The 13,468-nt window shown below is 40.4% G+C and overlaps 1 protein-coding gene across 1 annotated transcript in view; it reads left to right on the forward strand.

Moving 5' to 3' along the window:
* Positions 1 to 962: 962 nt before the first annotated feature.
* Positions 963 to 13,468, forward strand: part of LOC149257248 (uncharacterized) — a 35,407-nt gene continuing 22,901 nt past the window's right edge. The window contains exon 1 of the mRNA XM_089366760.1: positions 963 to 1,236. Coding sequence (XP_089222886.1) covers positions 963 to 1,236 — 274 coding nt within the window. The remainder of the gene's footprint in view (positions 1,237 to 13,468) is intronic.

The following is a 13,468-nucleotide window of genomic DNA, read 5'->3' on the forward strand; positions in this document are numbered from 1 at the left end:
GAAGGCTGAAGCAAAGTATAAGGGTCAGCGGACACCTAGAGTCCCCATCTACATCGAGAAAGAACAAGGAAGCAGTTGAGTAGAAGGACGAGGAGAAAGCTCAACTAGAAAAACCTCCTTCACCTGGTAAGAGTGAAACCTAGTTCTTGCTGTTGAAAATTGAAATTTTAGAAAAAGAGATTGAGGAATTAAGGGAACAGCTAGCAGTAGGGAAGGCAGAGGCAAGAGCCCCAGGGCAAGATACTTTGGTAGAGGCTGTGGATAGGGCTAGAAGGGGAGAAATCCTAGGAACTCTGTGTGTAGCCTGTGATGGGAAGTTAGTGGAAGCCAGATTCAAATTCTGTGCAATAGATACTACCTTTAGGGAGACTCAAACTGAAAACTGGGAAGTTGTTACACTAGAACTTGTTGAGGACATTGCTGATACACAAGAACCATCAACCGAGACATCACAATCCACAAAGAGTGATGAAGCAATGGATACACAAGAACCCTTTGTTGACACTGCTATTTCACCAAGAACAGTGGTGGAGGAGGAAATCAGCCAAGTGGAGGAAGAGAAAGATAATATCCATGAGCCAATGGTCACTGTTGTTATTACACAAGAACCAACAGCAGAGACTGAAGCTGGTCCGAAGGTAAATGATGAGCAAAAACTTGTGGACATTACTACTGCCACACAAGAACTAGCAGTAAGAATGCAAGATGACCAGGAAAATAAGGAAACTGTGGTCAAACCCACTGAGGAAGCTGTTGTTACACAAGAACCAATAGTTGAGGTGGGATAGCTTTTCCCTCAGGAGGATGCTACACCCTTAGTTGATGATGCATGTGGAAGAACGCCGGGTCCTGTTGAAGGATGGCATTCTGAGAAATTGTTGTTATTGGCAGAGCTGCAAAAGTGGAAGCATCTAGCACTCTCTCTACAGGAGGGAGTGATTCCACTCAATGTGCATACAAATATGATGGATTCCTTGCAAGAGAAATGGTTGAAGGAAGAATGGGAAAGAAAAGAGGAGGCACGGAGGCATAAAGAAATGATGAAGAAAAAGGATGAACAGTTGTATCAGTTGCATCGGGAGGTCTCTGACCTAATGTTTGATAAGACCAAACTCTGCGACCTCACTTTAAACCTATTAGCATGCAGGCAACCATCCCCGTCATACACTGTGTTCCTATGGGAACGTTACTATTTATTTCAGTTGAGGGAAGTTTATGAGAAAAGGTCCTATTTGGGTTCTTTTACTTGCACCTTTTTGGAAATTTTTCAATCCTGTGAATTTGATGAGCAGAATTTGTTATGCGAGTTGTTCTTGCACAACATGATGTGTGAATACGTGAGCACAAAGATGGTGGTGACTATCCTCTCTTTCATGGGAGATTTTTTGTTGCTAGAATTCCTCTCATTTATGAGGAACCAGATTGAGTGGAAATTGGCTAAGAAGACAATAGAGACCAACGAGGAAAGGACATCACTATGGGTCTGGATGAACTGGGAATGGCCTATGAACTCCGACAAGATTTTAGTTAGTTCCTGAGCACTCCAAAAGGAGAGATCAGTCAGTCATATACAGAAGAAAGATCGTGAGGATCTGCCTCAACTTACTTGCAACAATGAGGAGCCAAGAATTGGTCGAATGTCTCAAGCGCACTGAGGCTTGTAGTGCAGAATTGCAGAAAGGGGACCCATTTGAGTATAAGAAAATTGTGGCTGCTATTTCACGGGTGCTGGAATATGCCCAGATTTTGCTGACACTGGGGGCGTTTTAGATTGGCCTTAGGTTCATATTCCCCCTTATCTGGTTTCCATTGGCAGAGTATCAACAAGATTATCAGTTATGTGATTACGAAGAGGAATCTTGGCCATGTGAGTTAATGGCCAATCAAGGATTTAGAGCTCCAAGCGATGATATTGCTGCTACATACAACTTTACAGATTTCCATTGGGGGCACAATAGAAGGGTCTGAGATTCTGCATGGGGACATGCAGTGGCTTCAGTCGGGGGGAGATGTTGGGTGTGGTTTTTCACCCATTTTCCGCACCTTCTTTCCCTTGTTTTGACCTTTCTGTCCTTCAGACCTATGCCCTTATATGACCAAACTCCCTATTTTCTTACCTTTTTAATCCATTTTACTGTCATGTTACTTTGTTGTATTTTACCAAATAAATACAAGGCTTTATTTCTTTTTTGTGGTTAATTGGACGAGCATTGAAGGAGCATGTCAGGAAGTTTATCTTTTTCAGGTGTTGGCTTGCGGAAGCAGACAGGCAGTAGGAGTTAACTATAGGAAAGGATAGAACAGTTCGTTGTTACACCCTGAGTGCTGTTACATATCACTGCTACATACTAGGTGTTGTTACAAATCTCTGTTGTTACAGGTGGTTGCTGTTACAGATTGTTGCTGCACATCAGTGCTGTTACAGGTTGTTGTTACACATCGGGGATTGTTACACCTCGCATGGATCCATCATTACACCAACAATGTTGTCATCAATTATGCCGCATCATCTGTTGCACCAAAGCTAGAAATGTGGGTACTATTCCACATTATAGCCATCGACAGTAGGATTGTTTATTTTTGAGGAAAAATGACTCAAGCAGTTGTAACTAATGTATATTTATTTAGTATTAGGTTGCAACTTCTTTATTTTTGGATCAGCATGAGAATCATAGATTCCCATGACTGATCTGTTTTCTAATTTTTTGGATGTAATAGTTATAAAAGACTCGGCCTTTTATGTATCAAAAGGCAGCATATAGAAGAGTATTGTTACTCTATTTCTGTAATTCCTGAACTTATTTTAATATCAATTGGCACGGTGATGTTGTTATTTCTTATTAATTGATTCGTTAATCACTTTTGTGTTCTTCCTGCCCCCTACTGAGGAGGAAGGGCCCTCCTCTTTGGCAGGGATTGCAGTGATTAGGTAGTGTACATTTTAGTTTAGTTTATTGATTTATAGTTTCTCGTTGTTGTTGTACAAATTGTGGATTTCATTCGCTATTGTTTCTATTTATCTTATGTTGTTACACATAGTTAAACAACAGAGGAATAGTAACTAGCTGGAATAGATGTTAGTTCTAGGTGTGGCACGCCTTTATTTCAATACCTATGAGTTGTGATTTAATTCTGTGGATTGTTTTTATATCTGCATACATGATTGATTTAGTAATTTAGATCAGCGACATCTTTTACAGTTTTTCTGCACTTTCTTATGCTTGGCTAGAGTGTATTGGCACAGATAGTGCAAACTCCATTGAAACAACAATACCTACCCTGGGTTGACAATTAATGTTGCAATATGATTCAATTAAGGTTGATAAAACAACACTACAATATGGTCAAATCCTTAGAGGTTGGAGCCTCACGAAAGTCCAAGTTGGTTCTTGGCAAACAATCATCATTTATTGTACTCAATCTTTTTTATACATAATAAAATCATTATTATACATTTCATTGATTAAAACGTGAAGAATCTAACTGGTAAAAATAACAATTGAAAATAAATATTGATTCACCCCCCTCTCAGTATATTCCAACAATTGGTATCAGAGCCATCTTATTCATTATCATTCTAACAACTGGAAGAAGGATTCACAGTCACAGGGAAGAATCAGAAAATGACAGGAAAGATTCCCTCATTTGATGGTACAAACTTTGGTTTTTGGAAGAAGAGGATGTCCTACTATTTAATGTCTCTTGGACCTAAAGATTGCTGGATTGTTGGGGCCTAACCGAGGTTCAGAGTTAATTAGCCAAACAAATCCCTGTACTACTGGCCCTTTTGGAAACAGTTAGCAGAGCGCGGACTGAGGTCTCACCCGAGGTAGTATGGGGGGGTGCTGGAACCAAGTTTCCGCACCCTTGAGATGTCTGAGGGTTTGGTTTGGTCCAACTATGAATCCCTTTGTGCAAGTTACTTCGTCCACTTGCCTTCGCGCAGCCCTAACCTGAGGCTGAGGGACTTTCGCACTGCTGGAGTAGCGACCTGTGCTATTTCCCTAAATCACACCCGAGATATTACTTATCTTCTTATACCAGTTAGTTATCTTCGTGCAATCAGATGCCTTATGTTATATTTACTTGTTTAGCACATTCATATGAGTTCGCGCAGTAAATAAACAATAAACTTGCAATTCATACTCAATAATACATAAGACAGGAAAAGATACATAGAAATATGGTAAAACTTCTCTTTATTAATTCTTCCAATGGTTACAGACTCGACCTGCCCTACGCACTCAGCTACAGGGGTTTGTGCACTCAGTTACATACTACTAGGCCTCTGCGCACTCAGCTGTAGAGCCTTCTCCTACTCCATGACCCAAAGACACGATTTACACTTGACTCAATGCTTCATCAATTTCCTCTCTTATATTCCATTGTTCTTTCTACACTTAGAGCCTCACTCTATTTATACAATCCAATGGGTATATCTTTGAAACCAGCATTATATTAAAAGAACTAGGGTGGACACCCCTGTGACTCTATTATGACTTCGCGCTCCACGCCCACAAATTGCAGAGTCTTTACATTGGACTTAGTAAAAAATTGTGCTTTAAGCCCCGAAACATGCCTTGGGGGGATTCCACGCCCAACAGGCCCCCAACACAAAAATCGTGACTCGCCCTCAAGTCACTTTATCGGTGCATAGATCTTTGCATGGAGACCCTCCAACTCTACTCAAACAGCTGCAAGGTCGGCAGTGCACTGAGCGATTGCCTACTGAATTTCCTGTACATGTTGTTCTGAGACCGCGGTGTCGGAGTTGCTTCCCTGCATTGATGAGCCCCATAAATGGGTAATTATATGGGCTCATTTAGCCTCCTAATTCAACTTAATCCACCATTCTCATTAGTTTATTGCATGTTTTTGATTATATTTATGCTAATAGAGTGAATTGGGTTAGTCATTATGCCAAAAAGTCTAATGTGTGCTTTATGCAGATTTTTGGTCAATTTTGAGACAAAATCAAAGGTTTTAATGAGCACTTGGAAGCCAAATTCGTGGAAGAACAAGGGATAGGATTTGTAGGAAGGTGTACCCTTCATTTATGAGCCCTTACCTTGAATTCTCCACCAGCAGCTTGGAGTTCAAGGGCCACCACATCGATGATCACAAGGGCAGCCGAGCAGGGCTAGTAAAGTTGTTGTTAACTGCAAGTTTTGGCAGCCAAGTTCCTAAAGTTTAGGAGGACTGTTGGGGTCCTCAATTTGTATAAATAAGAAGGCTTAGGGCCTCAACTTAGTTAATCAGTTTTTATTCAGGAGTTGGTCAAATGTTAGTTAGATTTTAGTTAGTAGGTTAGCTCTGCATTGCAGCACATTTTCGAGCTTTTTCTTGTAGACAATTTTTGGGATGTAACTATTATTTTTTTGATCAATAAAGATGAATCCAGCTTTGCACCAGCTCTAATATTTCTTAGGAGGCTGTAGCTCTTGGGGTTGAGCCCAACCCAAGTTCCAGTACCTCCTTTGTGTACTTTTATGTGTTTTTGCTGCATTCTTAGAATAATTTATGTTATTTAGGTTAAGATCTTGCTTTGCTACTTAGATTGTTTTTCATGATTAAAATAACTTTTCATGCTTCAGGTTGATTTGAAAGTTTGGTAAAGGAAAAGATCTACAAAAAGGCCATCAAGCAATCATTGATCTCATCTCTCCCTCCTTGGGACCATGAGCTGAGACCAAGGCATACTTGCTGCCACAAAAACATTGTTTTTTCCTTTCCATGCAATTGCTAGTGTTAGATTTTTAGTTAGGGAAGTTGATACCAATTGTACTTGCATGTTTAGAATCTATTCTTGCTTAGCTTCCATAGTTATCTTGCATGATTTTCTGCCAATAAACTTATGTTCATCATGTTTATGGTTTTTAGGTCAAATTAGGTCAAAATAGCTAGATCTTTGGTTTTCCTAGTCTTTGTTGATCAGTTTTGGAAAATAGTGTGCAGAACACCTGTGATACCTCCCTGCCTACCCTTCCTCCATCATACAACCTACTCCAACCCCTAATCCAAGATTCCTCCCCTTCATTTTCACATTTCCCCACTTTGCCCTAAATTCTACATTCTTGTGCATCATTGCTCCCTCCATCCTTGAACAAATCCAATCACCTTAATCACTTCTTAACCTCATTCACTAGGTCCTAGACCCCTTAACATCATTATCCAACCTCCATTTTCACTTTCCCACCATTTTTCCACCATCAACCCTCCAAAATCCTCTTTCAGATCTTCCTGTAAAACATCCTGTAGAACCCCTACAAACTTCCTGTAGAAGTTCATGTGTGTGGTTTTTCGAGATCCGATCACTGTGAAACTCTCTGGAATGGTGTTAGGGACCCCTTAGGCCCTCTTCTCACCTTCCCAACCTCCTGCAAGTGCCCACTCCGTTTCCTTTCACCAATCAACCTCTGCATAATAAAAAACTGTTAAAGCACATGCATAATAATTCTGCAAAATTACTCAAAAATGCAAAAAGATGTTTTCTCTATATTTTACTGTAGAAGTAGCTTAGTCACATGCATTTTACCTTTCTAAAATTCAATGGCATCCATTTCCACCGCTTTCATCTCTTTTCTTGCAACAGTAGGGCTAGTTGGTAAAAACTACGGTCTGCTAGGGTTTGCGTTTCTTTTCAGCTTTCATCTTCTTTCTGCAAGTAGACTACCCTCCTTTGAGTTAGCTTTCATCCATCACAGTTAAAAACTTCTTATAAGAGCTCATAGAAGTTGGATTAAGCTCCTAGTGGACTTATGCCAGCTGATCAAGTGACAACCTGCAGCAAGAGCTAGTACTTGTGCATATAGCACCGTCCCTTCCAAGTTTGTTACGAACTACCGGGTTGATAAAAGTAAAGAAGGGAGTCCCAAAAGTTGCAGTATCATTACTATAATACTAGATCCCACCATCCTTTTGGTGCTGTTGCTGGGGAAGCATCAGAGTATTTGTAATTGCTGCTTTTCTTCTATTTTCTACTACAACCTTCTGCTAAGTAGTTTATTTCAGCAAGAGTAGAGTAGTTGTTTCATTTCAATTTTGCAATTTCATTTCTGTAAGAGTAAATTAGACATTTCCTGCTTTCCTAGACTAGCATTTCAATTCTGCAAGCGTAGATTAGCATTTCCATTCTGCAATTTTAATTCTACAAGAGTAAATTAGACATTTCCTACTTTCCTAGATTAGCATTTCAAGTCTTCAAGCATAAATTAGCATTCCCATTCTGTAATTCCAATTCCGAAATCATAGATTAGCATTTCAATTCAACAATTTCAATTCTGCAAGCGTAGCTTAGCATTTATTTTTTGTAATTTCATTTCAGCAACATAGATTAGTCATTTCCTACTTTCATTTCAATTCTGCATTTTCATTTCAGCAAGATAGATTTTAGTTAGTTGCAGTTCAATATATTTCAATTTTTGCAGGTACAAGAAGAAAAAGAAACAAAAATCAACCAAAAGGATTTCCTTTCATGCCTTGTAGGAGTAGAGATAATTCAAAAAAATGTTTGCACAACACCCCCACTGCTTCACACAGCCAAGCTTCTCTCTTCTTCGATGGTTGTGATTAAGAAGAACCCTTAGGTGGACAGCGAGACATATTTGAAGAACCTCTAGGGGAGAAGAAGAAGAAAACATTCCTTTGGAGCAAATGGCTGAAAACAAAAATGTTGGGAGCAATACCTTTTCTTCCAACTCATCCACTGAAGGTGAAATTGGAAACATGTGGGAAGATTGCAAGAGTGAGATAAGGCAGATGGTTGCCATGCAAATGGATACCTTGTGGATCCAAAGGAAGCAAGAGGAAGCTGAGAGGGCTTTGGCCATCTTTTTTCCTAGGTGTACTAGAAAGCATCCTAGGAACAAATGTCCATTGCACTCTATAGAAGTGTGTTTTGTCTGTGAAAAATACCATCCTACGAATCAGTGCCCCTCCTTGCCCAGAATTAAAGCTGCATATCATAGGGCCAAAGGAGCCACTAAACCACTCTATTATATGAACCAAAGGAGGCCACATGGACCCATACCTTACCAGCAGGGAATGAAAGGGACATCCCAGACTTATTACAACCCCTATCAAGCCACTTTCATGCCTTCTTAGGGTCCCCCTGCTCATCCTTCCTAGTCGACACTCCCTCCTTGGTCATATCCATCTCAATATCATGCTCAACCAGATACTCATCCATTTCACCCCTATTCTCAGCCATAGCCTCAATGGAATGCACCTCATCAGGGGTTGAGGGCCCAGTACATCTCTCCTCCCGCTCCTTTGCCTCCACCACATGCTCAACCGCAACCATTGCCTCCTGCTCCACCAAGGCAGCCCCAAATTCCTGCTCAAACGAACCCGAACCCAAGTAACAGGCAGGCTCAGCAGGTATATAGTGGGAAACCACCTGCCCAACCACAACCCCATCCACATCCATCTCAAATATACACCCCCACTCAACTATCCGTACCACCATTTCCAAACCCGCACATTGGAATATCTCAACCCAATTACAATGCTGAGGCACAACATGTCTAAACAACTCCTCTTGAGCTCAATGATATCAACCATAGATCAGGAAGAGTATTGAAAAACAAAGATTATATTGATATCATTGAAGGACCTAATCCAGCAGACGAAGATGCAAAAGAGAAGATCAAAGAACCATGGGCTACACTTGATGAAGAGAAGACAACATAATTAGAGATTGAGAGAGCTCCCTCATGGCTACCATCAAATCCTCCATGTATTCAAGAGAAAAATCAACAAAAAGAGAAAGATGAGAAGGTCATGGTAGAAGGTGACATAAAGAATGATCCAGATCAGCAAAAGGACCAAGGATATCAGAGCTATATTGAGATATGGTTCTAGACGGTCATTAATTTGTAGCAGTACTCTCTTCCTCAGTTACGTTTGACCCCTTCAAAGTCAAATCATTTGGTCTCTGAAATCTGGATACTTGTCAAAGCATGCATTTCAATCCTCCACATCAGTTTGTCTCTAATCTCGATGTGCACATGGCTCCATTGGAAGTATTCTTATACTTGAAAATGATGTTGTGTTTCAAGTAGGGTAGGGTAAGAGAAAAAAAAAATGAAAATAAGAGGAAAATAAAAATCTAAGGTGAAAACCTCCTCGGAGGTGCCTCAGATTGGCTCATTGATTGAAAACCTCCATGAGGCGGTTAATGGGTTGGAAAGAAGAGAAAAGAAAAAGAGAATAAGATCCCTGGGTGAAAACCTCCCTTGGAGGCACCCAGGGCAGGTAATTAGGGTGAAAACGTCCATGAGGCACCCTAATTGTTTTCAAAAAAAAAGAGAAAAAGAAAGAAGAAAAGAGAAAAAGAAAAATAAACCTAATTTCTGTTGAATAATTGCAGGTTGCAGGAAGGACATTGTAGGTTAGGAGGATCGCACAAAACAAAGACAGAGGTCGGCACCAGGCTGCAAGCATCCCTTACAATCCATTCCTCCATGACCACTACCCTTTCCCAAGATTTGGTCTCATTCGGACTGAGATTTCACCTTCTACAGGAAGTTTTGTGTCTTCTACAGGAAGTTCTGTGTCTTCTACAGGAAGATCCTGTAGAGCCTGCAAACAAGCCAAAATTGATCTCTGAAGAGGACCTGAAGGTTGGGAATCTATCCATGAGGCCTGTAAACATCCCTATTTCAACCCATCGCCATATGCCACCTTTTTCCATCTCCGTACACCTCCATTGCACTCAATTTTTTTATGTTCCTGCACAGTCACGCACAGAAATCCTGTTTTCTTCATACTGCCAGCAAAAACTCCTTAGTGAAAAATAAAGCAACAGTTTTCCACTCACCATACCTATTACCCTCCATCTAGATTCCTCCTCAGCTGAGACCCAAGTCTGCATTACAACCCAAGCTCATTTTTTCCTTACTGTGCAAAAACTGCAGAATGCTCTGATACAAAAATACATAGAGCAGAAATTTGTTTTTTCCCTAACTTGAAAATTGTGAATCCATTTAAAAAACTATTTTATGGGGAGTTGTATAGGGATCATGGCAACATGCCCAAGCAATTTCAGCCAATTCCAGTGCATGGTTTCCAAGAAATCAGCCTCCATCACCTTCAACCATTTTTGCATTTTCTCCATATCCATGCATCCATTTCAAAACATGTTTCATGGGGAGATGCATATAGGTGATAGTAACTTCCCAAGTAGTTTCAGCCAATTCCAGTGCACAGTTTTCGAGAAATTGACCTCTGTCACCTTTAGCCATTTTCAGTTTTTCTCGAAATCTATGCATCCATTGATCACAATTTTGCTATGGGAGGTGCATAATGATGATAGAAACCTACTCAGAATGTTTTAGGTCAATCCGGTCTATAGTTTGGGAGCTATGGGCAAAAAAAGTTGTTGTCCTGCAAAAATCTAGCATCAGTAGCATGAGGGTGCAAATCTGAAGGTGGAAGCAAACTCCTGCAGCATAGATCTAGCCAGAGGATACCTGCACAAGAAAATAGCCACGTATTAGCAACCAAACCAGCATGCATCCACAAAAACAAATGAATTCATAAGAGGAAGGCCATAGCACCTCACAGCAAATGCATTCGACTTCCACGGACATGACTAAACCCATTCCTCTATTGCATGAATGTAATTTAAGAACTGCGTGAACAATGAGATGATTGTGATTAAACAAGATCGGTGGCTAGCTAACTAGCCACCCTCATCCAGTTCAAACAACACTCGGTGGGTGCAATTGACACATGTGCTCAGCCATCTCAGGAAGAAAACTAAAAACAAGTAGTGGTGGCTGTTTAAACTCCAACGTAATTGATCGAAGTGATTACGGGCAAGCAGCATACAGTTTCATAACAGCACTGCAGTTTGCATGGGGCCAATGTACATTCGGCCACCTCAGCTCCTCACCACGAATCACGCCAGTAGTTAAAAGACAGCTCAGTTAACGCATTCACCACTCTTTGTTCACTGTGCCTTCACGACGTTCTCGACTGGAGTACGCATCTACCACTTCTAGAGCAGCTAACCAGTCGTCCTCCACCAGATTTCTGCCTATTTTTTTAAAATCTCCTGCCTATCGGGCTCTACAGGAAGCACAGTTTCATTCTACAGGAACACTGTCTACAGGAAGATTTCTACAGGAAGGGCAAAGAGCAATTCTGTAGCCAGAAAACTTGAGATTTTTGTCAAAGTTAGAGCTTGAAAAGAGGTAGGCTCGAGAAACTACTCTGCATAGGATATATTTATATAAGGTGGAGGATTAAAAACACAATATTGGGTTGAAAGAAAGGAAAGTGAAGCTTAAAAGTCTGCCTGTGTTTTTTTCCTTCTTTGAGTTCTACACAGTCTCCCCGTTTTTCTACTCTGCATCCAAAATCTGCCTTTTTCTTTCTCACATTCTTCTGAAAAAAGGGATGCAACCATAGAAGCCAACCTATGAAAAACCAAATTTGCAATACTGTCCACTCTCTGAAGAAAAAACACTGTGTTATAAATATTCTCTATTCTGTCAAAAGTATTGATTTTTCTCAAAAACCGAGAAGCAAATTCAAGTTGGAAACAGTTGGAGGAAAAAATTGCAAATTGATGTTGTGAAAAAGAAGAACATGAGAAATTCCTGATTCCAGATAGACAAACCTCAGCCATTTCTCTATTTCTGGTTTTGAAAGTTTGTTTCCTCCCTCCTCACCTGAACATTTCCAGCAGTCACTACACATCATGATAGGGAGATTTTTTGGCAGGGGAAGATGAGGAGGAAATAGGAAAAGAGGAAAAGACCAAAATGGAGAAAGAAGAACTTGAAACAGAGGAGGAAATCAAAATAGAAGATGAGAAGGAAGACCCAGAATAGAAAAGAGAAAGACTAAAGAAGAGAAGGCAGAAACTAAAAAAGATGAGAAGAAAACCAAAATAGTGCTTGAGGAAGCAAAGCTAAGAGAGGCAGAGAAGACAAAAGAAGAGAAAAAAGGAAGAAGAGACACACCCTGAGATATCAATGACACAAGCAGAAACAGTGGGCATAGAGATTTCTACAGGAAGTGAAGAAAAAGAACAGCAGAAAGAGGAATCCCCTGAAATGTTGGCAAGGGAAGTAGTAGCTGTGCTTGCTACATTATGCACACCTACAAAACAAAAAGAAAATGGAAAAAGGAAAACCTCCATGTATTTTAAGGCCAGGAAAAGCACAAGAATTCAAACAAGCAGAATAGGGGGAGCAGTGGAAGGACATGGACAAGAAAGAAGAATTTTATGGCACACATGAGTAGACCATATCAGAAGCTTGGGATGATAAGGAGGCCACCAAAGCCAGCAATAATGAAGAGATATATTAGTTGCTCAGAGGGTGAGCAACACTTTTAGTAGGGGGTGATGATGAGCCCCAAAAATGGGTAATTATATGGGCTCATTTAGCCTCCTAATTCGACTTAATCCACCATTCTCATTAGTTTATTGCATGTTTTTTATTATACTTATGCTAATAGAGTGAATTGTGTTAGTCATTATGCCAAAAAGTCTAATGTGTGCTTTATGCATATTTTTGGTCAATTTTGAGACAAAATCAAAGGTTTTAATGGGCACTTGGCAGCCAAATTCGTGGAAGAACAAGGGATAGGATTTGTAGGAAGGTGCCCCCTTCATTTATGAGCCCTTACCTTGAATTCTCCACCACCAGCTCGGAGTTCAAGGGCCACCACATCGATGATCACAAGGGCAACCGAGCAGGGCCAGGAAAGTTGCTGTTAATTGCAAGTTTTGGCAGCCTATTTCCTAAAGTTTAGGAGGACTTTTGGGGTCCTCAATTTGTATAAATAAGAAGGCTTAGTGTTATTGGGAAAACTAGTGTCTATTCAGAGCTGCTAGTCCCACTAAGGCTGGTAGCTACCTTAGAAACAAACAAACTAAAAACTACTTTCGTTTTCCTTTATGAGAAATAGATAAGAGAAGAATAAGGAGACCAACCTCTGTCTTGCGCTTGGTTCCTTGCTCGATTCCTCTCTCTTTTGGTAGGTCTTTGCCACTCGCTTCCTTGTTTACCCAGCTTCAAAGAGTACCTGTAGAATCAAAGCAGCATAACACTATCCAAGAACATAGATCTCTTATCATAAACAATATAGGACCATATGTATATTGACCACACAAATGCATAAATCATCAATCATACAAGAATGTGGAGGAAAACTTGAATAACTTTATTGATAATCAAGAAAGAGCAAAGAGGATTACAACCAATTGTTCTGACCTAGCATCATCCTCTTAGCAAGAAAGCCCTTCTTCACCTCATGAAAAGCTCAGATCACCCAACACTATGATATTGCACCAAGAAACCAACAACACTTCCTTATAAGATACAAAATTCTAGCCTCTGGATCTCTAGGATGAGGGATCCATATATAGATGTTTGCAAGGGGAATGAGTCAGCTTTCGAGATTTGATTAGTGTCCTCTCTCTGATAGTTCTTGATTCCACTTGGAGATTGAT

Source organism: Pinus tabuliformis, chromosome 6 (genome assembly GCF_031772625.1).
Source record: "Pinus tabuliformis cultivar Carrire ecotype Pingquan chromosome 6, CPIR1, whole genome shotgun sequence".
NCBI classification, from domain to species: domain Eukaryota; kingdom Viridiplantae; phylum Streptophyta; class Pinopsida; order Pinales; family Pinaceae; genus Pinus; species Pinus tabuliformis.